At 37.9% G+C, this 27,909-nt stretch overlaps 2 protein-coding genes across 5 annotated transcripts in view; both read left to right on the top strand.

Annotated features, from left to right (window-relative positions):
- The window catches only part of LOC136034606 (integrator complex subunit 14-like), a 372,471-nt gene that overhangs the window by 233,333 nt on the left and 111,229 nt on the right, over positions 1-27,909 (top strand). The gene's annotated exons all lie outside the window — the stretch shown is intronic.
- LOC136034607 (zinc finger protein 572-like) overlaps positions 1-27,909 on the top strand; it is a 50,293-nt gene that overhangs the window by 16,157 nt on the left and 6,227 nt on the right. For both annotated transcript variants that reach the window (XM_065715888.1, XM_065715887.1), the window contains 4 exons: positions 2,759-2,869; positions 6,329-6,597; positions 8,045-8,237; positions 12,576-12,795. In XM_065715888.1, the coding sequence (XP_065571960.1) occupies positions 2,765-2,869; positions 6,329-6,597; positions 8,045-8,237; positions 12,576-12,795 (787 nt within the window). In that variant the 5' untranslated portion in view covers positions 2,759-2,764. The remainder of the gene's footprint in view (positions 1-2,758; positions 2,870-6,328; positions 6,598-8,044; positions 8,238-12,575; positions 12,796-27,909) is intronic.

Here is a 27,909-nt window from a genome sequence, read left to right as displayed (position 1 = left end):
TAGATATTCCTTTGCTAAAGTGGAATAGAGTACTAATTGCACCTTTTGGTAAATTTAGCTTTTGGTTAGTCGGAAAAGGAAGATGTGGATTCATGCTTTTGCTACGTCTTTGATGATGCTGGACTACATACATACAAGCTGTTTTAGATTTAATGGAGAGTTAAGACTTGCTTAATGTATATTTGTGTGATAAAAGACATTCGATTTGGCTACTTGACTTATTCCTTCTCTTTGCTTGTGTCAATGTTTACTTAATCTAAAATAACAAATATTTCGAAATCTAAGAACGTAACTGTTCAGTTGTTTGGTTATCACTCGAAAAACCCCTCAAATAGACATTTCCTATGCTATCTGTTGTTATACTTGGTGAAATTGAATCTAAACATTTGTTAATTTCTCAAAAGCAATTTGTGCCGGTTGAATGACTTTTGAAGTATAGTATATTTTGAAATAGAAATTGATTTGCTCCCAAGTTCGCCATGAAAAGAATTCTTTTTTGTGTTGGACAGAAAAAGGGGGTTTTGTTAGCAGAATGAATTGTTCGTAGGAATGGTTGTTGGAACTAGGAGTTGGGTAAGAGCAGAATCTTTTCTTCCTTTCTTCTCTTCTCTTCTCTACTTTTAATTTTTTTTATTATTTAATGATATCATATATGTTAATTTAGAGATTTGTTAAAAACTCGGTTATCATTAATGATAATTAATTATTTTATTTTAAGAGGCTAGTTAGCACAAAAATAAAGCATTTATAAATACAAAATGGACGAATTTATTATCTCCTTTTATGCATTATAAGTATTTTAGAGCGAAATTTGTCGTCATCTCCAATTTTTGGTTAAAGGTAATAGTAAAGAATATTATTCATAATTAGTGATAATTGCGTTCTAGAACGCAACCAGAGGCTAGTTTTTTGGTGAGTTTTGTTGTTGTTGTTCAATAGATATGAATAATTCACATTCAAGCCTAGTGGTGGGGGTAGCAACTGTCTTGGTGCTAGACTAATTTGTATAAATGTGAATGTAAACTACCCATAAGCTGCACCCTAGCTTACGCGTCTCCGCCTGGATTAGTCACGTCGTATCTTGCAGTGTTCCAGGCTTCATAGTACTGAATTTTTCCAGAGTTTTGTCATAAAAAGTTTGTGACTATTTTCTATTCGTAGTTGTGAAATAGAAATTTACAAGAAAAATACCTGTGAATTTAACCAAGAAATTTTTCCGTATGTTTCCAGAGCGTTTTATTTTAAAGAAAATTCAGGGAAGAAGGAGTAAGGATAATCAAATTTTGTATCTGTTAAAGAAAGTATCAAAATGAATTAGAAATGTGATAATGAGAAAGATCATGTTGTGGTTTTAATATGATAATAATTTTATTATGATTTTTAGTGACCTACTCTTTTTTTAGCGACATAATTGCAATATGCATCATTTATTTTTTTAAGAAGACAATGCCAGGTGTCATTAATAGTATTTTTGATGCTATTGATCATTATCCTGAAAAACTCTCGATAATTGTTGAGTTTTTGAGGTGCTTTACCTAGAAAATTGCACAATTGGTTTAATGTAACAACATTTCTTCGACATTCGATACGTTTTTCCGGGTCGTTTATGCATTTCTCGCTCATGAAGCGTTTCAACAACGCTGACTGAGCAGTGAAAATAAAATGAAATCAGTTGAAAAAAAAAACAGTAGATATTATTTACAAACCGGTTAAGAAAAGATAGTCAAGAAGGTAGTCAGCTTATTTCTGCATTTTAGCCGTACTGGTATTTCAATCATTTGACTTTGCGGTATATAATGCTTTTTTTTTTTGTTTTTTTTTATAAACTTAATACTTTGATCTAGCTTGGATAGAATTTTTTTTTAATGCAGCAAATTTATATCCTATTAATACTTTGACGACTGGTACAGTTTTTAGACAGGGCGCAGAATGGCAAGTCAGAGATGTGACTAATACAACGAGTCTAAAATTAAGTTTTTATAATGGGACTTGCATTTTTCAATTTTTAGAAGTATGTTCTCTAAAAGGAGTAACATTTTGTTCCTTCTTAAAACCAATAACGTAGATTTTGAAGATTTGAATTAGGAAAACGTCTGTTGCATCCAGTGTAGTTTTTTTCGCTAATTTAAGTAGGTATAATCATGTGGGTATAACGCATCTGACATTGTATATTAATGTGTATAGCAAAAAGTGGTTGACCAAAGTGACCCTAACAAAGTTTAACACTGCTTTGTAGTATAAATGATCAGTTAGCCGCATGCCAAGTCATTTATATAATTCATATGATATTATAGTTATTTATTTTAGTCGTCAATTGTCATTTATAGATAGATAGATAAATATTTATTGCAATGAAAGTCACTTAGGGGCCATGGCAAAAAGCAACAAATAATACCACATGATACTAACCCACATAATAGGGTATATAATAATAACTATCAAAAAAGCATAACAATTGCAAAAAGAAAACGAAAAAAGGCACATAATACAATAAAAGTCACATTACACAAAATGTCACACACATGATCAATACACTTTAAATGTTTTAAAGCTACATAGATCATGGTTACAAAAAGAAAAAATAAATATATCAAGCACACCATATATAAAATAACGTTCAACATTCTTCTCTTGTCCCGCCTATCGTCCAAACTCCAAAAATCTCTCTCTGTGATGCATGGCTACACACACGTACTGTATATTCATCGTATAGGATTTTCGTTATTTTCTTTTTATCGTCCTTGTTTTGTTCTTGCAGACGGTAATGTCAATGTTTCATCGAATCTGGGAAAAGTATTATGCGCCTTTTACAGGCACAATCACTTGTGGTTGTCTTTCTGAAACTATTTCTCTATGTCCGCCACCTCAGGTGAGACTATATTTTTCTTTGCTTAATCTTTTTTTTATTTTTGATTAGTTCTTATTTATTGTTTGTCCGTCCTCACGAATGACCTATTGGTTTTATTCTTCTTTTTCGTTTATTTTGTTGTTTCTTAACCTGTATTTTAGGTTAAGTTCAATCGGGTTTAATTCGACCCGGCATACTAGGGGTGGGTCCTCAAAGACCATTAATGCTCACCTGTGATGACCGATTTGTTGCCCGCTCCTCAGATTCTTTCGAGTGACGAGATGCGACTGTAAGACAGGCTGCGAGAACTCGCGATGCAGCTGCAAGAAAAATGAATTAGCGTGTACGTATGCGTGCGGAGAATGTCAAGGAATCAACTGTTTGAACAGGGACAACGAGATTGTCGAAGTCGACGAGCTCGACTAGTAATATCAATGCTATGTTTTTCAAGTCAACTATACTGCCTTAAAAAGTGCAGATTTTACCTGTAGTTACTGAAGTTTTTTTTTTTATTGTTCAGTCATATTGCCTTCTAAAGTGCAAATTTCCCCCATAATAGCTGAAGTTTTATACTGTAATCACTGCCAAGCGGTTGTTAAATGAGGTAGTTTTAACTTACGAACATGTGATCCGATCTTAATGAAATTAGACATTTAGAAGGATATCGTGTCTCAGTGCTCTTATTTTGAATTCTGAAATGAGGAGAGAGAAACTGGGCGAGGAGAGTTGGACGGGCAAACCTAAAATCTTAAAAAACGCTAAGAGTGGAGGGATTGGGTTGAAACTTGGTGGGAAAAATAAGCGAAAGTCCTAGATACGTGATTTAAATAACTGGAACAGGTTCGTTCTCTTTTGGAGAGTTGGGATCGAGGGTTAGCTCTGAAAAATTAGAAAAATGAGATTTTTTTAACTTACGAAAAAGTGATCAGATCTCAATGAAAAATTTCACATTTGGAAGGACCTCGTAACTGTAAATCCCGAATTTAATTTTAATTTCCTAATTTAAATCCCAACCGGATCCAGTGTCATTGGGGGGAGTCGGGGGGACCGGAAATATCGGAAAATGCTTAGAGTGGAGAGATCAGGATGAAACCTAATGAGAAGAATAAGCACAAGTCCAAGATACGTGACTAGTATAACCGGACTGGATCCACTCTCTTTGGGGAGTTTGGGGGGTAATTTGGAAAAATTAGAAAAAATGAGGTATATATAACTTACAAAAGGGTGATTCAATCTTAATGAAATTTGATATATCAAGTTTCATTAAGATCCAATCACCCATTCGTAATATGCCTCGATTTTCACGTTTTCCAAGAACTCTACTTCCCCCTTCCACTTCCCTTCAATGTCACCAGATCTGGTCGGGATTCAAAATGAGAGTTCTAAAGCACAAGATCCTTCTAAATATCGAATTTCATTAAGATCTGATCTCCATTCATAAGTTACAAATACCTCATTTTTTCAATTTTTCTGAATTACTCCCCCCTCCCCCCATCTCAACCAAAGAAAGCGGATCTGGTCCGGTTATGTCAGTCACGTGACTTGGACTTGTGCTTATTCTTCCCACCAAGTTTCATCCTGGTCTCTCCGCTTTAAGCGTTTTCCAAGATTTCTGGTCGCCTCCCCCATCTTCCAACGACGCTGGATATTGTTGGGATTGAAAATAAGAGGTCTGAGTTACGAGGTCCTTCTAATACGAAATTTCATTAAGATCCGATCACTCCATCGTAAGTTAAAAATACCTCTTTTTATCTAATCTTCAGAATTAACCCTCCCCTCCCAACTCCCCCAAAGAGAGCGGGTCCGTTTCAGTTATCTCAATCACGTATCTAGGACTTGTGCTTATTTTTCTCACCAAGTTTCATCCCTATCCCTCCACTCTAAGCGTTTTCCAAGATTTTAGGCTCCCCCTCTAACTCCCCTCAATGCCACTGGATCTGGTCGGGATTTAAATTAAGCGCTCTGAGACACTATATCCTTCCAAACTTCAAATTTCATTAAGATCTGATCATCCTTTCTTAACTTAAAAATACCACATTTTTTCTAATTTTTCAGAATTAACCCTCCCTTCCCAACTCCCCCAAAGAGAGCAGATCCGTTCTGGTTATGTCAATCACGTATCTAGGACTCTAGGAGCTATATGCTACTTGGTAGATACCAAGTGCCAAAAAAAAACAAAGCATTTGCAATGGAAATGCATGAAAAGTAATTACAAAATATAGAGTGTAGGGGGGAATTTTTTCCCATTTAAATACCAAAAAGGACATTTTCAGTAAAAGAAAGGTTTTGTTTTCTAAATCCAGGGACAGGGCAAAAAAATCCAAGGGAGCAGTTGATTCCCCCTCCTTTATTTGAAGCCCATCGAGATAGTGTTTTCAGATTTTTCTTTTGCTAATTTGGCAAAACTGGCTATTTTAAATTACTTAATACAATTTAATTGAAACCTATAAATCAGTAAAATTTCTGTGGACCCAGCTTATAATGTTTTTTAGGTAGAAAGATTGTTTGGTTTGAATTAGGTTTTTTTATAATATGAAATATGCAGATGGCTTGTCTGCTGATCATTAGTTATAAATAAAACAATTTTTTTTTGTTCTGCCTGAAGTTGGTTGCATATCATCCGCCCAATGTAAAGAAGAAAAATGAATCAAATAAACAAGTTAATTTCTTCGTTTTGGTAATTAGTTATATGTAATAAATTAGTTTTATAGTTTCTCTGGACAAAACTATATGTTGTTGTTAATTTTTTCAAAGACGACATAGTTTCTTCTCTTAATAATTAATGAATAATTATTAATATGGAATTTATCTTCAATTTTTAAACCTTTATTTGAGTTTCTATCCTGTTTTTGCTTTTTGACTCGAAATTTAAATTTGACCCTTTGGGGCTTGTGACAGCAATTATTTGCAATTCATATCTTATCATTTTCCTATTTTCAGTTGTGTCAATATACAGGGTTTTGGGAAGGGGGGATTTGTTATTCTAAACAAAAATCAGATCCTTTCCTTGGGTTGGTGGTGCCCGGGAAAAAAATAAGTACATTGCCCCCTTCCCAACTCAAATATAAGCAAAAAAAATCTGAATCAAAATGAAACATCCCTTATAATCCATGAAATATCCAGCCGTGGTCCCCACCAAGCCACAACGCATAGGACAACTATTCCGGTTGTCAGGAATCCTCGTCGTCCAAAATTTACAGAGTTTTTCTTTTCATTTTCTATGTAAATTTTGTATGAGATATTTTTAATTTTTGTTTTTATTTATTTTTTTAATTATGTTTTGATTGAATTTTTGTATGCTCGTTTTGTATGAGATAAAAATAAATTTAAGCCTAAGAAAAACATCCTAAAATATATATTCCTTGTCCCTCTACCATTGCTGCTATTTTGGCGTCTGCGCCCCCCCCCCCTCTCCTGGAGAACTTTCTACAAGCGCCCTAGCATTTTGCTTGTGCGTCCTGATGCTTTTGATTTTTACAGCTGGAACAGCGTAAGGTCAAAGGTAAACTACCAAGTGAGCTAGCGTCTAATTTATTCAAGGCTTTGTCAACAAGTCTAGAAGAAGTTAAAAAATTGGAAGATGAAAATATGAGGTTGCTGAAAGATGTAGAAGAGGAAGAGCAAATGTATTTTTTAGGTGAAGCTTTAATAAGAAGTCGAGACGAAGTTAAAAAATTGAAAAATGTTAACATGAAGTTGCTGAAAGCTCCAAAAGTGCTGAAAGCTTGGGTAGATTCGATAGACATTGGGTAAGATGGATTTTTATTTTTGAGTTAGTTTTAATTGGGCCTTTTAGAAGTAAATAACTGAGATAATGAACTCATTAGTAACTCAGACTAAGTGGCACCTGAAGCAGTCTGAACTAAGAGGTACATGAGGTCATTAGTTTTACTGGCCCGACGCTAAGCTAAAAAAAGTTTCCCTCAAGCACTTATTTCAATTCTTATTCGCACAGCATAAAATCTCTTGCATAGATTTGCTAAGAGTGGTTTAGATTACTCCTAAGGATTTGTTTTACATCGACTGGAATAGATAAACATAGTTTTAGAATGGGACCATCCTAGTTTGGCGACATGCCTAATGAAGATCTTAAGAATGAGCGACTATTGATGGTAATAGATTATGAGTACAAAGAATTACAATCATTTTTCTTGTCAAATTGAAGGTAGAATCAATGGTGGTGTATGTCCTATGTCATGGGAGACGCATTTTTGTCGAAGCTATAGTTTGCCTAGAACTCTTCCTGTAGCTTAATCTTGAAAGATAAAGCAAGAAATTGATGAAAGACATGCTTTACTATATTACTTGTCCCTCTGGATCCTTGGGAGTGGTGCAAAGCTAGCTTGGGAATCCTAGCATAAAGCTTTAATAACTATTTAATATGTTTTAATACCTTTTAATGAAGTATTATACCTAATATAATGCAGTTTTTAATAAAAAAATTAATGAAGTGAATTTTTAATGAAGTTTTTAATGAAGTATTATACCTTTTCCCAGTGACGTTTCTCTTTTTATGGCTGCTGTTAACTTTTTTCACATCAAAAGCCCATCAAAAGCGATAGCAAAATTTTCGTATTTGTTGGGAAATTCGCTGTATTCATGTGCATAGGTAGGAAAAAAATATATGTACTATCTTTTCAAACTGATTCACTGGTGTTTATTGTAAACTTTCATCTGAAATTACTTTGAGAATAAGTGCTCATTAAGGCATACAATATAAATTGACGAGACTGCAGATAGACTATGTGGATTCTCGACTAATTTCACGTCATAACTTTGCAGAGTGAAAAACAGTCACTACAACTCTAAAAAATATGTCGGTAGGTACTGGCTCAAGTAGTGCAATCAGGGCACTGCACATTGAACTAAAAAACAACTATACGCTGCACTCAGTAACCCTGATTGCGGCTGAATGAAAACATAATTTGAGCAGGAGAAGCAATGTCAAAAGCTTTAGACAGGTTTAGGGCACAAAAATGGCCTCAGAGCCACTGGCTTGAGCCTTGAAAAGTACAGAAGTTAAAACACGGTAGGCATGCTGGCATCCAAAAGGTAGCTAAACATACTCAACTTACAAAAGGTAGCTAAACATACTCAAAAACTTTGCTCAAAACATACTCAAGAAGCATTGTTTCGCTATCTCGTGAAGTTCTAATTGTCCGTAGAACTTCTTTAATTTTTTTTTTTTTTTTTTAGACAGCGTAAAGAGTCATTCTTTAGCAAATCTTCTGCTGCTGTTGGAAAGGAAACTGCTTCTACTTCAGATGAAACTTCTTCTGATGTTCAAACTCCTCAATTGGTGGAGTCAGGTCCGAGCAAATCTTCGTCCCAGAGCTCTCTTCAAAAGTTGAAGACAGGGGTGTCAAAAGGTGAACCTTTGAAAGAAAAGGTGAACTTCTCTCTCTCTCTCTCTCTCTCTCTCTCTCTCCCTCTCTCTCTCTCCCTCTCTCTCTCTCCCTCTCTCTCTCTCTCTCTCTCTCTCTCTCTCTCTCTCTCCTCTCTCTCTCTCCTCTCTCTCTCTCTCTCTCCTCTCTCTCTCTCTCTTTCTCTCTTTCTCTTTGAGAGTAAACCCATATTGCTACCCTGATTTTGCCAATTACACTAATTAAATCAATTATTCTTAATATTAATATGAACGTTCCCTGTCTTATAAGTTACCCGGACTTTTTGGACTAACTCAATAAATACATTTTAATCTAGATTTAGATAGTTTTATTATGCGATAGTAAATTTTTGTCTATGTACACACCGTCATGAAAACATTATTTTTATAGCACTTGCTATGAACCCAGTGACATAAAGCGATCGCAAATTCTGTCGGTCGGTCGGTCTCTCTGTCCTGGTTTTGCTAGTTTAGGCAGTTCGAAATAAGCTATGACGATATAATTTGGAAACGTATCAGGGACCAGACCAGATTAAATTAGAAATAGTTGTTTCTCCGACCATCTGGGGGGGGGGGGGGAGTGGGGGGACGGTTAATTCAGAAAAATTAGAAAAAATGAGGTAACTTGATTTACGAATGGGTGATAGGATCTCAATGAAATTTGACATTTAGAAAGACCTCATGCCTTAGAGCTTTTATTTTAAATCCTGGTCGTATCTGGTGATAGTGTGGGGAGTTGGAGGGGAAAACCTAAAATCTTGGTAATTGCTTAGAGTGGAGGGATTAGAATGAAACGTGGTGGAAAAGCTAAGCAAAAGTCCTTGATACGTAATTGATATAACAGGAATGGATCCGCTCTCTTTGGGGGAGGGTTAATTCTGAAAAAATAGAAAAAAATGAGGTATTTTTAACTTACGAAGGAATGATGAGATCTTAATTAAATTTCATATTTAGAAGAACCTTGCAACTCGGATCTCTCTCTCTCTCTCTCTCTCTCTCTCTCTCTCTCTCTCTCTCTCTCTCTCTCTCTCTCTCTCTCCTCTCTCTCTCTCAGATAGTGGATCCGCTCCGGTCATGTCAATTACGTATTTCACTGTCACTCGCTATTGTTTACCCTCTCTAATCATTTTTCTATCAGAATTTGAGAGTAAACCCATATTGCTACCCTAATTTTGCCTATTACACTAATTAAATCAATTATTCTTAATATTAAAATGAACGTTCCCTCTCTTATAAGTTACCCGGACTTTTTGGACTAACTCAATAAATACATTTTAATCTAGATTTAGATAGTTTTTTTTATGCGATAGTGAATTTTTGTCTATATACATTCTCATGAAAACATTATTTTTTATGGCACTTGCTATTAAGCCAATGACATAAAGCGATCGCAAATTCTGTCGGTGTGTCGGTCTCTCTGTCCTGGTTTTGCTAGTTTAGGCAGTTCGAAATAAGCTATGCCGATAGAATTTGGCAGGCGTATCAGGAACCAGACCAGATTAAATTAGAAATAGTCGTTTCTCCGATTCGATCATCTGGGGGGGGGGGACGGTTAATTCAGAAAAATTAGAAAAACGAGGTATCTTGACTTACGAATGGGTGATCGGATCTCAATAAAATTTGATATTTAGAAGGACCTCTTGCCTTGGAGCTTTTATTTTAAATCCCGGCCGTATCTGGTGATAGTGGGGGGAGTTGGAGGGAAAACTGAAAATCATGGTAAATGCTTAGAGTGGAGGGATCGGAATGAAACTTGGTGGAAAAGCTAAGCAAAAGCTCTAGATACGTAATTAATATAACCTGAATGGGTCCGCTCTCTTTAGAGATACGGCATTAGACTTTACAGCCCGTACCGGCGGTGCTGATCTCCGTTTCTTGGCCCTTCAGCCAGGAAGTGCAATGGGGGGCTGGGGGCCAGCCATCCTGTGCTTTTGCACACCCTTCCTGTTTACCTTCCCCAGATTTCTCCAGGTACCCATTTAGAGCTGGGTCGACTCTTGCTAAGCTTACAGAGTCACGCCACTGACCCCCGTCCCAACTGAAGAATTGGGTACACCGGGATTCGAACCTGCGTCCTCTCAGACAAGGAATCCCGAATCCAGCGCACCAACCCTCTCGGCCAAGGCGGCATATCTGCTCTCTTTGGGGGAGGGTTAATTCTGAAAATATAGAAAAAATGAGGTATTTCTAACTTGCGAAGGAATGATCGGATCTTAATTAAATTTCACATTTAGAAGAACCTTGTAACTCGAATCTCTTATCTTAAATCCCGACCGGATCCAGTGTCATTGGGGGAGTTGGGGGGCGAAAGTCTTGGAAAAGGCTTAGAGTGCAAAGATCATGATGAAACTTAGTGGGAAGAATAAGCACAGGTCAAAGCTACGTAATTGACATAACCCGGACCGGATCCACTATCTTTTGGGGAGCTGGAGGGGGGGGGGGGGTGGGTATTCGGAAAAATTAGAAAAAAATGAGGTATTTGTAACTTACAAAAGGGTAATCAGATCTTGATAAAATTTTATATTTAGAAGGATCTTGTGCTTTAGAGCTCTCATTTTAAATTCTGACCAGACCTGGATCCAGATTCCGAAGGAATGATCGATCTTAATTAAATTTCGACATTTAGAAGAACCTTGTAACTCGAATCTCTTATCTTAAATCCCGACCGGATCCAGTGTCATTGGGGGAGTTGGGGGGCGAAAGTCTTGGAAAAGGCTTAGAGTGCAAAGATCATGATGAAACTTAGTGGGAAGAATAAGCACAGGTCAAAGCTACGTAATTGACATAACCGGACCGGATCCACTATCTTTTGGGGAGCTGGAGGGGGGGGGGGGGTGGGTATTCGGAAAAATTAGAAAAAAATGAGGTATTTGTAACTTACAAAAGGGTAATCAGATCTTGATAAAATTTTATATTTAGAAGGATCTTGTGCTTTAGAGCTCTCATTTTAAATTCTGACCAGACCTGGATCCAGATTCCGACCTTATCACCGGATCCGACCAGATCCTGTGACATTGAGGGGCGTTTGAGGGGAAACCGGAAATTTTGAAAAACGGGAAAATTTTGGTATCTTATCTTACGAATGGGTGATCAGATCTTAATGAAACTTGATATATAGAAAGATCTTATGTCTCAGATGCTCCATTTTCAATTTGAATCGGATTTGGGGACATAGTGGGTTGGAGAGGGGGGGGGGTGACAGAAATGTTGAAAGCCGGAAATCTTGGAAAACGCCTAGAGTGGAGATCGGGATGAAATTTGATGGGAAGAATAAGCACACGTTCTAGATACTTGATTGACATAATTGGAAGGTATCCACTCTCTTTTTAGGAGTTGGGGGGTGTTAATTCGGAAAAATTGAGATATTTTTAGCTTAAGAATGGGTGACCATATCTTAATGAAATTTAATATTTAGAAGGAACTCATGTCTCAGAGCTCTTATTTTAAATCCAATCAGATCTGGTGACATAGAGAGGAGTTGGAGGGGGAAACGGGAAATCTTGGAAAACGCTTAGAGTAGAGAGATTGGGATGAAACTTGTCGGGTATAATAAGCAAATGTCTTAGATACGCGATTGATGTAACAAGACTGTATTCGTGTTCTTTGGGGGAGCTAGGGGGTCCAGTGCTTTGGCGAATTTGGTGCTTCTTGATGTGCTAGGACGAGGAAAATTGGTAGGTGTTTCAGGGACCTGCACAAACTGACTTGATAAAGTTGTTTTCCCTGATTTGACCTTTTGGGGAGCTGAAAAGGAGAAAAATAAATAGAAAAAAAAAAGGTATTTTTAACTTACGAATTGGTGATCGGATCTTAATGAATTTTGATATTTAGAAGTACCTTGTGTATCAGAGTTCAAATTTTAAATCCCGACCTGTATTAAGCCTATGATTTTCCTTTTAAACCAATCTATTGATTCCTAGAATTTTGCCATATGAGCTCTTGGCTCTTCCGACCTTGTCACAAGTGCAATATGCGCTTTTAGCTCTTATTCAACTTATTATTGGCTCTTGTTTCTTTTTGCTTACAGATGGTTATCAGAGACTGCTTAATAATGAAAATATGGGGAAAAAATAATAATTATGATAGTTCTTCCATATTCGTCTTGCCAGCAAGGCTTTAATGCCAAAGTAAGATCTAAACAGAAATCAAAACTGTCATAAAATCACTAAATATTTTTAAATATTATTGTAGACGCTCGTAGGAAAGAATTTGGTTGAGTTGACGGCCAGATCAGTTGAAATGACGCCTTTACATTATGCCTTGCAAGAAGGACAAACATCTGTGGTTCATTATCTCTTAGAAAAGGTAGCAAACCCTGTTAATTCGAGTGATTTGTCCTTTCAGGATAGAGTTAATTCTTCCGACCCTGGATTGAATGTTACTGCTGAAGATGGAAAGTCCACACCTCAGTCAAGCTGCTCTATACCTGAAGAGCAGAAGGAACCTGCTCCCAGTTTAGAAAACATATTTTCTGATGTCCAAACTCCTCAATTGGTGGAGTCAGGTCTTAGCAAACCTTCGTCGCAGCGTTCTCGTCAAAATTTGAAGACGAAGGTGTCAAAAGGTAAAAAAAAAAAATTAAATCATATTCTTTAGTTTTGAGAAATTTTATCCAGGGTCATCGAAAATTAAATGTATAATTAAGGATTAAGACACACCACCCAGAAAAGGAGTCTTCAAAAGCTGGTGAGGGTGGTTAGAGTTCTGGGGAACATGCTTGCATAACAATTGTTCTGAATTAGGGAAAGTTTATTTAGGACATTAAATAATTATGAAAAGCATTTTTCATATGATTGACGTCACAAAATACCCAGACGTTGAATGACCTAATGATTTTAATTTCTATGGCCAATAGAATAAAATATAATCAAAGCTGTTTTGCAAGAGATAAAAAAAAATCGGTCTTTCTTTTCATCGAGTGTAGCTCAGTGCTCTATTGCTACTCGTTGATTCTGAATTTAAACTAAAATGTCAAGCGTACTGGGCTGCGTTTTATACAAGAATAATAAAGCTAAAATATTACTTAAACCCAATTCAGAATCCTGGACCATGAAAACAGGCACGCTCAAGGTGTTTAGAACTTTAGGGACCTTTAGAACCTGTCTTCAGTGAGTTTCTTTCAAAGCCCTTGTTTGTCCTCTTTAACAAGAGACGACGAAACAGCTACATTTTTTTAACCATGGGAGGAAACAGTCAAACATCTGTGCTAGGTAGTATGAAGGCCTCCGTTACTTTCGCCAATGCTAGTCCAGTTTGGTACCCAAGTATCTCTTGCTAAGAATAGGGAAAAAAAATGAATCAATCCAAAAAAGAACCTAGCGAATAATTTTCAAAGAAGGCAAGGTGGTATACTCTTCGCTAAAAAAAAAAAAAAAAAAAAGAAAATATAATAAAAAATAAAAATAAATAGTTTAAGAACCTTCGAGCACAGGAGGGTTTCGATGTGCCTCCGTTTTTCAAATTATGCAATAACAAACACTCCGACGGCAAGTATTTCCCCCAAACTTCACTCCCCATCCAGACTATGGCCGCCTCGAGCTTATTTTGAGCCCATCCCTATTTTGTCCCCAATTTTCTGCGTTACTTCCAGATATTCATCACAGAAGATCTAAATATAATATCCCACTTGTTTGTTTCTTTTTATTGGCTGATGGTGCTGTCCTGGTTATTGCACCTGTTTGCTTGTTTTGCCCCCTCCCCCCACTCATTTCATTTTAGAGGCCCTTTTAAATCTTAACATATTTAACTTTCGTTTTCTTGTTTGTGTTTATTCGTCTAGTTTTGTCCCCTCCCTTTCTCCTTTCTTTTGACCAATTTTTATCGTTTTTAACTTCTCTATTGACTTTATGCAGTTAAAATATTGGCATGTTTTATTGTCCCTTTTAATTTTCATATATATCTATATCTCACTATTATTTTGTATTTATTCGCTTATTTTGACCGCCCTCCGCCTTTTTTTTAATGTCACTTTTAATTATTTTTCTGACTTAAGTTTGTAGGTTTAGTTAGATCAGTTCTTTTTAATTTACTTTTTCAGTTAAATTATTGACTCAAAGATGATTATTCATTATGATTTTTCTTTTTCGTTGTTGTTTGTGCATTTTTGCCAAATTTGTGTAACCCTGTGAGTTGTCGACTTTGAAGTCATTTGGCCCTTTGTGCGCTTTTGATAGGGATTTAAAAAAAATAAATATCGCCTAAATATCTTATCTATCCATCTAATTTCCCCCCAAAACTCATGAAACTTTACAATGCGATTTGTTGAAGCCCCAAATGATTACACTTTAAGCCAGGTTTATAATTTTTTATGGGCTATTCTTATACGTTTTGATTTTTAGTTGGATTTTACCGCAGCACATTTTATCAGAGACACAAGCTGATTAATTTATTTCAATATGTGGCCGTATGTATAATAGGTTAGTTTTTTAGTTGTTTCGTAGCAGAACCAGATATTTGCTTATCCTAGTAAAAAACAAAAACAATGCAATGTCGTACAAGCACACTTAAGAGTATATTATAATATTACAAAATATATTTAATTTTTTTGGTTATATTTTCTATGTGTATTTATATGTTTATTTTTTTTTCTAGATATCTAATTTTTTTTTTTTTTATATTATATATATATATATATATATATATATATATATATATATATATATATATATATATATATATATATATATATATATATATATATATATATATATACACCTAGTTGGTGGGGCGCTTCGCGCCCCCCCAAGCCCCCCCGCGCGCGTAAGTCGTTACGCGCCATATTAGTTACGCGCCATTGTAGTTGTGTCGCTGTGTCCCACCTGTGAATATAGATAGATTTATATATGTGTTTCAAACTACGTAAAAATTGCGAATATACAACATTCTTGGCTTTCCCATTGTCTGTGCATATACAAAGCCGTATGTACTAATAATGACGTCATATGCAAACGCTCTTTTTACAAACAAACAAACATGCATACACACAACTCGTTTTTATATAGATAGATAGATAGATAGATACAATACAAATTAACTGCGTAAAACTTGCGAATATACAACATTCTTCGCTGTCCAATTGTCGCTGCATATAAATAGATTGTCAGGTTTACCGACCCTCGAACATGCAACGTACAATTGTCCATGGGAAAAACAATCAGTATTAAGATCTATACCACATTTTTCTAATGATTGACCTTGAGCTTTGTTAATGGTGATTGCAAATGCTAATCGAATTGGTAATTGCAATCTTTTAAATTGAAAAGGCAGATCCGTTGGAATCATGGGAATGCGAGGAATAAGAACAGCCTCACCCTCAAAAGGCCCTGTCAAGATTGTGGCCTCTTTTAGGTTTTCCATTGTTTTTTTTACGGCAAGTCGCGTGCCATTGCAAAGCTTTGGTGGGTTGATATTTCTTAAAAGTATTATTGGTACGCCTATTTTTAGTTGTAGCATGTGTGGTGGAAACCCTGAAAGATCTATGGAATTTAAAAATTCAGATGGATAATTAACCGCTTCATTTGGTTCCAAAACTGTGTCGACTGACTTGTAAAGGACTGCCTGGTCTCGAATCTCGGTCAAAACAATATTGTTGATTTCGTGGACGTCTATATTTTTGGGTGCGAGAATCGCTCTTTCACTTAGCCATTTATTATGTTTTATAATTTTTTAGAATATTCGGAAATACTTTTTCAATCAATTCATTTTTGGACGTCACTAAATTACAGAAATCAGCAGGTAGTTGTATACGTCCTGAAATTGAGTCTACTGGGAGCTTTCCGTTTCCAATTGCCAGCCATTGATCTGAAAATGTTTGACCAGAGTCATCGTTTTGCAATCGGACACGCATATTTGTAGTTAATTTTAATATTTTTAATTGTGCCCATAAATTAGAATTTTTCAGGCAAGCATTCATTTTGTCTGCAGGAGTTGATCTAGGTATTATAGGTAATGTTTGCCTGAAATCCCCCGCAAGCAATATTAATGTGCTGCCAAAGGGTTTTGACTTCCCTCTCAAATCTTTCAAGCATTGATCCAGAGCCTCGAGTGATTTTTTGTGTGCCATTGTGCACTCATCCCAAATAATAAGTTTGCATTGCTGCAATACTTTACCCATCCCAGATGATTTGGAAATATTGCACGTGGGAGTTTCTGTAGAATGCAAATTCAGAGGCAATTTCAAAGCGGAATGAGCAGTTCTTCCACCAGGCAGCAATGTTGCGGCTATTCCGGACGACGCAATTGCCAACGCTATATCATTTTTTGATCCAATTGATGCCAGAATCAGTTTTATCACAAACGTTTTACCAGTACCTCCTGGCGCATCCAAAAAGAAAATTTCTCCAACGTTGTTATCGACACAATGCATTATCGTATCATAAATGTCTTTTTGTTCCGACGTTAACTTGGAAATGTTATTTTGTACATACGACAATAGATCACTCGTACTGTAACTTTGTTCACGATCCAATTCTACACATGTCGAAACAGCAGCGATACGGTTAGGTGAAGGCATTCCCAAATCCTGAAGAGGTTTGTTTGCCATACGTACGCACAAATCTTCTATAATAACTAAAGTGTAGTTATACATTTCTGATGTAAAATCAAAAGTCATATCTGACGTCTCTAACTGTTTTCGATGGAGTATATCTTCGGACATTTTTGACTTATATTTTTCCCATAACTCTGTAGGAGCTGATGGAGAGCAAGTTGTTAAAATGATGCCAAACAGTGCACGAATTTGACTTGGGGTTGACGTTTCGCACGCGTCATTGATACAGTTATCCCAGTGTTGGTTATTCTCCAATAAATTCAGAGCTTGGCATGCACTACGGTAAGTGTCATGTATAGTACCGTTTACAGTTCTCAAATACTCAAAGGATGTCGGACCGGGTACATTCACCAAAACCAGGCGTAGAAAGAAGCATTCATGTTCATTGGGGTGAACGGTGTAGAGTCTTCCTATCGTGGTATCTTTGAAGATGGTAGGTTGGCCATCGACTGACTTACCCCGTTTTTGACGTTCAAATACTTTATTTTTAGTATTCCACGTGTAATACGAAGGCACTTCAGTATACAGCAGTTTTTTTTGCAAAAGAATCATTTTTGCAAAGCGAAAAAAAAGCTGTTAATGCTGTATCAGGTGGATTCAGGGCTCTTTGTTGCACGTTGGTTTCCGTGAAATAAACACGTTGACCATTCTGTAAATGTACCGCTAAGTGAACAACAGCTGGACTACGTTCATGTATCAGAAATGAAAGAATTCGCCAAACAGCTTCATTACTGCTTATGTATCTTCCAGCCTGATATTGTACGATTTCGTCGAAATCTTTGATTTCGGGCCGCAAGCCAAAAACTGCCATGTCACTGCCTTTGTTGACGTATTTACATATGTATTTGGTTGCCTTTACGGAGTTACAGTATTCAACGTTTATGTGTGCATTAAATGTTTTTGATAATAATGGGGAATATGGAACAACCCACTGGTTATCTACTTCGATGGTGGTACCGTTACGCTTCTTTATTATTGCTGTTTTACCGCCATCTTCAGTAGATCTTTTTCTATATTGTGGGTAACCATCATTGCCAGTAATTGTGTTTGATACTAAAAGTCGAGGATATTGCTTTGTGCACCTTCCTTTGGCCATGCATGGTGAATTTTCGTTCAGTGCACCGCAAGGTCTATGTATCATATTTTTTACAATAATATCATGTAACCCCTTATCGACATTTTTATCAGGTATTTCAGCGGAAATCATATCATCAATTTCGTTCGAAGTAATTTTTTTATGTAGCCAGATTAGTATATGTGCGTGTGGCAAACCTCGTTTTTGCCATTCCACTGAGTACATCCAGCATTGCACTGACCCAAACACTTTAAGTTTTACTGTGTAGTTTATCAGTGATTTCAACTTTTGCCGGAAGACACGGGCCGTAATGTCATGCCTATGAACCGCCGATTGTCCTTGAAGTAAAAGCTGCAGTATCTCGTCCCAAGATTGATTACATGTAAATGTAATAAATAAATCTGGACGACCATAGAGACGAACATACGCAATAGCATCTTGAGCATATTCATGAATATGACGGGGACTGCCAGCATATGACGAAGGTAAAATTGTTAATCTTCCAACGTTTGTGGTATTACCGTCATTTATAACTGCATCTCGCAAATGAATGTATTGTTCAGAGCGGAGCTTGGTCTGATTCAGGCGGATATATAGCAAACGTTCTGATTCAATTTTAGCATACATATCAACGACAAATTGGTGAAACAATTGAAGGCATTTTAAAATATAATTTTCTTCATCCTGCCGAATCATTAGTCTATAGGAATAATAATGCATTGCACTGCATTTCTTATTCATTTCTTTGTTAGTGGCTGGATTCATCAATTTAATATTAAAGTGATAGCCGTCGGCTCCATCCCAAAAAATGATAGGATATTGTAGGGCATCGTAGCATCGATGAGTTTCAGCAATTCTTAACAACTGAGCGTTTCGCTTATGAAGAATAATATCTCGAGGTAAAAACTGATCACCGACCATAACGATTGCCACTTCGTCGATAGTTGGAGCATTGTATCTACGCACATGTTGGCCAGGAGGCGTTTTGTCAGCGGAAATAACAATTTTATGCGTATCAATAGGCATCAAATCGATGGCTGTTTTGAACAGACGCACTAAATTATTATTTTCATGGAAAAGATGTTGCAATTGGGAAACGATTGTCCTTTCAACGTTGGGAGAAATTTCGCAACGTGCATTCAATTCAGAATTTCTGTCACTGATGAAGTACAATTGTAAAAATTTATGATTCTCGCCTGAGAATGGTAGAAGGGACCCTGCTCTATGATAAATTTGCCCTTTTACTTTGAAAGTAGACATAAATTGATCTGGATTTTCGATTTGGGCTCCAAACGACGTCATTTGGAAACATGAGTTGTATTTTCTGATTTTTGACAAAAAACGCTTAGATTCTGACGTAGTTCCAGTAAGGAAAGTCTTCAATGGCTCTGGTGGTGCAGCCAATAGAGGAAGTTTAACTTTTCCTGAGGCGCAACACATTCCCATTGTTTCACCATTGAATTTCAAGGCCTTGCAATAGGGACAAATTTTAGACATTGTCCCGATTTGAAGACATCTACTCAAGCTATAATCATCGACTGGGCTGTACCTGAATGCCAGGCGATAAGTTTCAGGTTGCTCTGATTCCTCGGCACGCTTTCTTTTCTTACTTTCTCTATCAGCAGCAAGCCTGATTTCTTGCTGTTCTTGTCATTCCTCGGCACGCCTTCTTTTTTCACTTTCTCTTTTAGCAGCAAGTCTGCTTTCGCGGTGCTCTGGTAGTTCCTCGGCACGCTTTCTGTTCTTTCTTTCTCTATCAGCCTCAAGCCTGTTTCCTTGCTGTTCTTTTGATTCCTCGGCACGCTTTCTGTTCATTCTTTCTCTATCAGCCTCAAGCCTGTTTCCTTGCTGTTCTTTTGATTCCTCGGCACGCTTTCTTTTCTGACTTTTTCTATCAGCAGCAAGTTTTTTGGCATAGACTCTTTGAGCATCTTCATCGGCTTTTTATATCTATATATATAAAAATAAGTTGTCTGTCTGTGTGTCTGTCTGTCTGTCAGGTGACGTCATGTTTCTGTGTCGACTGACGTCATGAAGTTAGTTGTCGTCATTTTTGCTATGACGGTGACGTCATTAATGGTATTTAAGACATGCGTTCACGGAAAAATGTTTAATTGTAAAATGACTGAAGAACCTACAATGGCAACAGCCGAGGAAGCTGCTCAAAGAGTCTATGCCAAAAAACTTGCTGCTGATAGAGAAAGTAAGAAAAGAAAGCGTGCCGAGGAATCACAAGAACAGCAAGAAAACAGGCTTGCAGCTGATAGAGAAAGTAAGAAAAGAAAGCGTGCCGAGGAATCACAAGAACAGCAAGAAAACAGGCTTGCGGCTAAAGAACGTAAAACCGCGCAGTTAGATGAAAATCCACCTGGAAAGCGAGAGTCAAAACATATCAAAACTGAAAATGATAGCGATGATGATTGGGTTTGGGATTTTGACTTGGATAAGGTCATCAATGCCTACCAGATTTAAGTTAAAAAACAAAGGTTCGGCGATATGTACTTCATAGTGACGCTGAAAAATAAAGAAGAAAAAAAAAACTGAAAAAATGTAAAAAACTAAAAAAACTAAAAAGAAAAAACACTCAAAGATAAATTACAGACCGGGACACAAATGACGACCGACACAGAGGGAATATAAATGACGACCAGGAACCTCAAAGAAAAATTACAGACTGGGACACCCGGACACAAATCACGACCGGGAATATAAATGACGACCGGGACGCAGGGAAACAACTACAACGGGGACGCCGGGGGCACAGGCGGGATATATAATTGACGACTGAGACACAGGGATTGTTCGAATAGAAATTACAGACTGGGACACAAATGACAACCGGGACACTGGGACACAGGGAATATAAATGACGACTGGGACACTCAAAGAGAAAATACAAACTGGGACACTAGGACACAAATGACGACCGGGACACAGGGAATATAAATGCTATTTATATGCACAGACAATGGGACAGCGAAGAATGTTGTATATTCGCATGTTTTACGTAGTTAAAAATATATATTTATATATATCTCTATTCACAGGTGGGACACAGCTACAATGGCGCGTAACTAATATGGCGCGTAACGACTTACGCGCGCGGGGGGGCTTGGGGGGCGCGAAGCGCCCCACCAACTAGGTGTTGGGGTGGCGCGAAGCGAGTTGTGTGTATGCATGTTTGTTTGTTTGTAAAAAGAGCGTTTGCATATGACGTCATTATTAGTACATAAGGCTTTGTATATGCACAGACATATAAATATAAATGCTATTTATCTGCACAGACAATGGGACAGCGAAGAATGTTGTATATTCGCATGTTTTACGTAGTTAAAAATATATATTTATATCTATCTCTATTCAAAGGTGGGACACAGGGATACAGCTACAATGGCGCGTAACTAATATGGCGCGTAACTAATATGGCGCGTAACGACTTACGCGCGCGGGGGGGCTTGGGGGGGCGCGAAGCGCCCCACCAACTAGGTGTTGGGGTGGCGCGAAGCGCCACCCCAACAGCTAGTATATATATATATATATATATATATATATATATATATATATATATATATATATATGTATACATAGGGGAGACCGGGGCGCCTTCGGTCACGGGGTGCCTCCGGTCACCCCCAATAACTCATTTTGAGTTTACGTATTTTTATGCTAGATGGCACTGGGGAGGTTGTTTATCCAAGGCGGATGTCCGAAGAAAATTTCCCTCAGTTAGCTTCAGCCAGTTTAGCTGGAGAGAGTTTCTTACCATTTTTTTTGCGAAAAGTAAGTTTCTCTACTTCTGTTTGAACCTAGCCTTCCCCTTCTGTTTGGCATTGATTTCGATGATTAAATTTGTATACACATAGAAATGATAGGACTAGAAGATAGTGGTATTTCTAAGGAGAAATCTTTCTCTGTTTTCGGGTCAGAAAATAAGTTTGACAAAATGGCGGCTGGGGCACCTTCGGTCAGTCCACGACGGGGCACCTTCGGTCGCTGACCGGAGGCACCCCAACCTGATGAATAACGTAACCTTACCAGTTTTAAGTTAAAGATAGGTCTCTCTACAATTCAATTGTGGTTAACATTGATGCTCCCAGCATAGAACTAAAGTAAGGTGTACCAAAAGAGTTTGTTACTTTCAGAACGAGAGAAGGGCAGTGATATTCCGCTGCATCAGCGAGTGTGTTCAAAAGAAATGAAGCCTGTAAATGACCCTGGTCATTACAATGATAATTCCAATGGTACACCTTTTATTATCATTTGCTTCCAATATGGATTGTTTCGAAATGTTTTTTAAAAATTGCATGCATTTCTTCTCATAATAAGTTTGTTTTAACTATGAAGAAAAGATGAAATCATAGATACCATTCCTGAGTCAGCATCAAATGACCAAATTGTCCCTCTGCAGATGCCTTTCTCTAAACAAGTCTTAAACTTTCTGTTACTATATTCCATGGTTTGTCCTTTACCGTATGCCACATAGTAAAGTAGTACTACTAGTTTTAAAATAGTAAGTAGTAGTTGCATAGTTTCAAGTAATAGCTGCAACGATTGCTGTAACCACAATGAAGATATTGTTGTTAAAACTACCTGGCAAAATTGTGTTTGTTTCATCAGATTAGCTTGAATTAAATCCCTTTATTAATTCGGGAAATATCCCCCCAAAATTATGTGACAACCAAAATTTTCTGTAGTAAAAAAGTTCTTGTGATGGTTGAAACTTGATGGTATGTGATTTTTGTAATTTTTTTTTAGAAGCCGAAAATATATCTTCAAATGATGATCAAGATATTTTTATTTTTAAAATTATATTTTTTTTTATTTTTCATTAATATAAAATCTTGTGGTGCCAAAGATTTAACTTTTTGTTTATTCCTGGTGTAATCAAGAAAGACTGGTACAGTGAAAGTAAGTCAAATGAAAAATAGGCCAAAGTTCTCAGACAGAAGGTTTTACTTCCCCCATTCCATCAAGGCGCATATTAATTGGTCACTGGTTTTGACGCTGCAAAACAAACTTCACTTAGTACTCCATAATGAAAATGACGCGCTCGGGCCACAGTGCATTTTCTTTGACGCTTGTTGGGTCGTGCTATTAAGTTCCACGAACTTATTACGCCGGAAATAAGTTCGTTTGTTTCTTCTCTTTTACTGTAGGTCATTTTTACACTGCCAAATTCGGTAAGTCTTAATTTCAAAGTTTCTTCCAGATCATTGGTTATGGTTCGGAACAGAGTTCCAAAACGCCCGAAGGGTGTGTCAGATGAGGCTATGAACATTGCTGTTTCCAAAGTTTTGATGGACAAAGCTTCAATTCGTAGTACTGCAACAGCTTTCGGAATACCGAAATCAACCCTTATCGACAACGTTCGCCGAGCAAAAGAACTACGCGAGCAAGAGCAAGGGGGCATACCAGTGCCTATTCAAGCTGGGGTCTCTAATTCTGGAACCTCTAGTGGTGGCACATTCAATAGTGCTTTTCTTCCGACAAGAAAAGAGAGACTGTCAACTGCAAAAGTTTTCACGGCCAATGAAGAGGGCCAGCTTGCTGTTTATTTGAAACATTGTTCGAAAGTCCATTATGGTATGACCCTGATGCAAACACGAAAGTTTGCATATGATTATGCAAAAAGACTAGATAAGAAAGTTCCTCACAACTGGGAAGAAGCACAGATGGCTGGGCCAGACTGGATGAAGGGCTTTATGATAAGGCAAGGTGATTTGTCTCTCAGAAAGCCAGAGAACACTAGCTTAGCTCGCAGCTCGAGCTTCAATTGTGCTAATGTTGACAGATTCCTTGACAACTTGGAGGCTGTCCTGCACAAATACAAATTCACAGGAGAAAGCATTTGGAACTGTGACGAAACGGGGGTCACAACTGTACTTGACAGCCCCAAGGTGATAGCACAAACCGGTACCAAGCAGGTTGGTCAGGTTACCACAGCTGAAAGGGGTGAACTTGTTACTGTTTGTTGCTTTGTCAATGCTATTGGTGGAACCGTGCCACCAGTCTTCGTATTCCCCAGAGCAAAGTTCAAGGATCATATGATGTTTGGGGCCCCTGCAGGAAGTCTCGGCCTAGCCCAAACAACTGGTTGGATGACTGCAACATTGTTTTACGAGGCGATACAGCATTTCAAGAGACAAGTTCGATGTTCCAAGGACAGCCCGGTCCTCTTATTGCTCGATAACCATGAGAGCCACATCGGTCTTGACGTTATCATGTACGCCCGTGCAAATGGCATTGTTTTACTATCCTTCCCACCCCACTGCAGTCATCGTCTTCAGCCTCTAGATATTACTATCTATGGACCACTGAAGTCTGCTTTGAAAAGAGCATTTCATGATTGGATGACTTCAAATCCGTTTCAGAGGATCCAGATCACCCATATTGCCCAGCTTGTAGGAAATGCTTATCCAAATGCACTGACCATGAACAACATCATTTCTGGGTTTTCGAAGCCTGGCATTTGGCCCTTCAACCGCAATGCTTTTTCTGATGAGGATTTTTATGCTGCGTCTGTCAGCGACCGTCCTAAGGCAGAGCCGTGCCCATCAGCAACAGAGAGAAACCCACCAGTATCGGATCTACTAGATCCTTGCCCGTCACCGTCAACTGCACCGGCAACACCAGCTGCAGAGATTCGTTACTCTAATGCTTTGACCCCCGAAGATGTCCGACCGTATCCAAAGGCATTGCTAAGGAAACAGAGCAATAGGGGCGGAAGGAAAAAGGGTGCATCGAGAGTTTTGACAGACACACCAGAGAAAGATAAAATTGAAGCTGCTATGATGGCTAAGAAAGCAAAGCAAGATGAGAAAGATGCAAAAGCAAAAGCAAGATTGCTGAAAAAAAATATGAAGAAGCCAACAAGTCAAACGAAAAGCAAGGGTCAGAAGAGGAAGCAGCAAACGTCTTTGTGCGATCAGTCGACTGATGAAGAATCTGTTGTTTCAGTTCATCTGGATGATGACACGGATGATAGTCTACATATCGGTGATGACGAGCTAACTGAGCCACTTGCACTGGGGACCCTTAGTATTGGCGACTATGTGTTGGTGGAGTTCGAAGGCAAGAACAGTTCACTGCACTACGTTGGATTCGTCAAAGAAAAAGATAACAGTGAAGTTTTTGTAAGTTTCCTTCGCAGAAAGGACAGTGATTCTAGCAAGTTTTTTTTCCCACAAGTAGTGGATGAAAGCTATGTCAATTTGGCGGATGTTAAGATGAAATTGCCCATTCCTAGCAGAAGTGGGGGTACGGCACGTCTCGCAGAGATGATTGAGTTCAGCGACGTCGATTTTTCACTTTTTCCAAGTCTCCGCTGAAAAGTGAAGTCGCTGAACTCAACCATCTCTGCCTCTGTATCAAAAGTGATGTCGAAAATTTCCTTCCGACAGTAATAAATGATGTGATTTTGTTACTTTGGCTTATTTTTACAAACAATAAACGAAGACATAAGTAAGCTTTGTATATTTAGCCATCTAAAGACAGGATAACGGAGGTAATTCGTATAATTGCAAGGCTGACCGAAGGTGCCCCAAGCCCGACCGAAGGTGCCCCGGGTTGGGGGCACCTCCGGTCAAAATGGGGCTTCAGCGGGATCACTTTTTTCTTACAATCCGGTTGAGTTCTAAGAAAACTACAAAATAGATTTGGTAGATCAAACGTTGCTCTTCCCTGCGTTCAGCAAGATTTTTCAAAATAACGAACGTAAAATTCTTGGTGGCTGGTAATCGAAAAAGTGACCGAAGGCGCCCCGGTCTCCCCTATATATATATATATACACATATATATATATATATATATATATATATATATATATATATATAGAGAGAGAGAGAGAGAGAGAGAGAGAGAGAGAGAGAGAGAGAGAGAGAGAGAGAGAGAGAGAGAGAGAGAGAGAGAGAGAGAGAGAGAGAGAGAGAGAGAGAGAGAGAGAGAGAGAGAGAGAGAGAGAGAGAGAGAGAGAGAGAGAGAGAGAGAGAGAGAGAGAGAGAGAGAGAGAGAGAGAGAGAGAGAGAGAGAGAGAGAGAGAGATGGGTTTATTAATATAAATAAACAAAACAAGCAAATGTCTCGAAGCAAAGCTTGTTTGGGCTTACAACCCCAGTACACATACCGATAAAAACAATACGAAAAAGGAGAGGAAAACGAAAAAAGAAAATAAATAGAAAAAAAAGGAAAAGAAAGGAGAAAAAAGCTTAATCACCCTGCATTTTGATCGATAAGGGATTACGCTTCAAAAAAGACAAAATAAAAAGAAACTAAAACCACTCGAAAGAAATCGCCTAAAACCAAACCAACATCTTGGATCCAATTGAGGTCCATTCAACTATCAGACCATAAATATTAAGGCAAAATAGCTTTAATTCCAGCCGGAATTCGCAAAAGTTATCCATGTTTCTTAAGTCGTAGGTAAACAATTCCATGCATGGGGTCCCAGATGCCAAATAGAAAATTGAGATCTACGGGTAATAGCAAGATGGCGACGAATTGTATTGGACTGTCTTGTAAAATCTGTATGAATATCACTTCCTATTTCAAATATACTTTAAACACGTATTGGTAAACAATTTTGCAAGTATTTATACATAAACAAACTTCAATAAAAAGTAATAAGTCCTGCTAAAGGCAAGATTTTGCAATATATATACTTCTTTTGTAACGAGTCTTTAAAACCAACAACGCATAACCATAGAAGGGCTTTATTCTGCAAAACTGGAATATGATGGAGATGAGAAGGAAATCTACAACCCCCAACACTACAACAATATAGCAGATAAGGATGAATTAAGGAATCATAGTTTTAAATATCGCTTGGGAAAATGTGCGTATACTTTCTTAAAATGGCAACATTCCTAGCGAGTTTAAGACTAATATAATCTACTAGCTGTTGGAGTGGCGCTTCGCGCCCCCCCAAGCCCCCTCCCCCGCGCGCGCAAGTCGTTATGCGCCATTGTAGTTGTGTCCCACCTGTGATATATATATATATATATATATATATATATATATATATATATATATATATATTTAACTACGTAAAACTTGCGAATGTACAACATTCTTTGCTGTCCCATTGTCTGTGCATATAAATAGATTGTCAGGTTTACCGACTCTTCAACATGCAACATATAATTGTCCATGGTAAAAACAATCTGTATTCAGATCTATACCTCATTATTCTAATGATTGCCCTTGAGCTTTGTTGATGTTGATTACTAATCGAACATTCCCTGTGTCCCTGTCGTCATTTATATATCCCCCTGTAACCCCCAGCGTCCCCGTTGTTGTTGTCTCCCTGTGTCCCGGTCGTCATTTGTGTCCTGGTGTCCCACTGTAATTTCTCTTTGACTGTCACGGTCGTCATTTATATTTTGTGTGTCGCGGTGTCCCGGTCGTCATTTGTATTCCGGTGTCCCGGTCTGTAATTTCTCTTTGAGTGTCCTGGTTGTCATTTATATTCCCTGTGTCCCGGTCGTCATTTGTGTCCCGGTGCTTTGTTGATGGTGATTGCTAATCGAACATTCCTTGTGTCCCGGTCACTTTCTCTTTGAGTGTCCCGGTCGTCAGTTATATTCCCTATGTCCCGGTGTCCCGGTCGCCATTTGTGTCCCGATGTCCCGGTGTGTAATTTCGTCAATCAACAAACATGACGTCAGTCGACACACAAACATGACGTCACTCTACACACAGACAACTTATTTTTATATATATAGATTTCCCGGTGTCCCGGTCGTCATTTGTGTCCCTATGTCCCGGTGTGTAATTTCGTCAATCAACAAACATGACGTCAGTCGACACACAAACATGACGTCACTCGACACACAGACAACTTATTTTTATATACATTGGATGTCCCGGTGTGCCGGTCGTCAGTTGTGTCCCGATGTCCCGTTGTGTAATTTCGTCAGTCAACAAACATGACGTCAGTCGACACACAAACATGACGTCACTCGACACACACACACAGACAACTTATTTTTATATATATATGTTTATATATATATGTTCTCTAAAACTAAGAGATTCATCAATTAAAACTCCTAGATATT

The sequence above is a fragment of the Artemia franciscana genome, chromosome 13 (assembly GCF_032884065.1).
Source record: "Artemia franciscana chromosome 13, ASM3288406v1, whole genome shotgun sequence".
Classification (NCBI taxonomy): domain Eukaryota; kingdom Metazoa; phylum Arthropoda; class Branchiopoda; order Anostraca; family Artemiidae; genus Artemia; species Artemia franciscana.
Note: the sequence above shows the minus strand (reverse complement) of the source record. Positions and strands in the feature narration are given on the sequence as shown.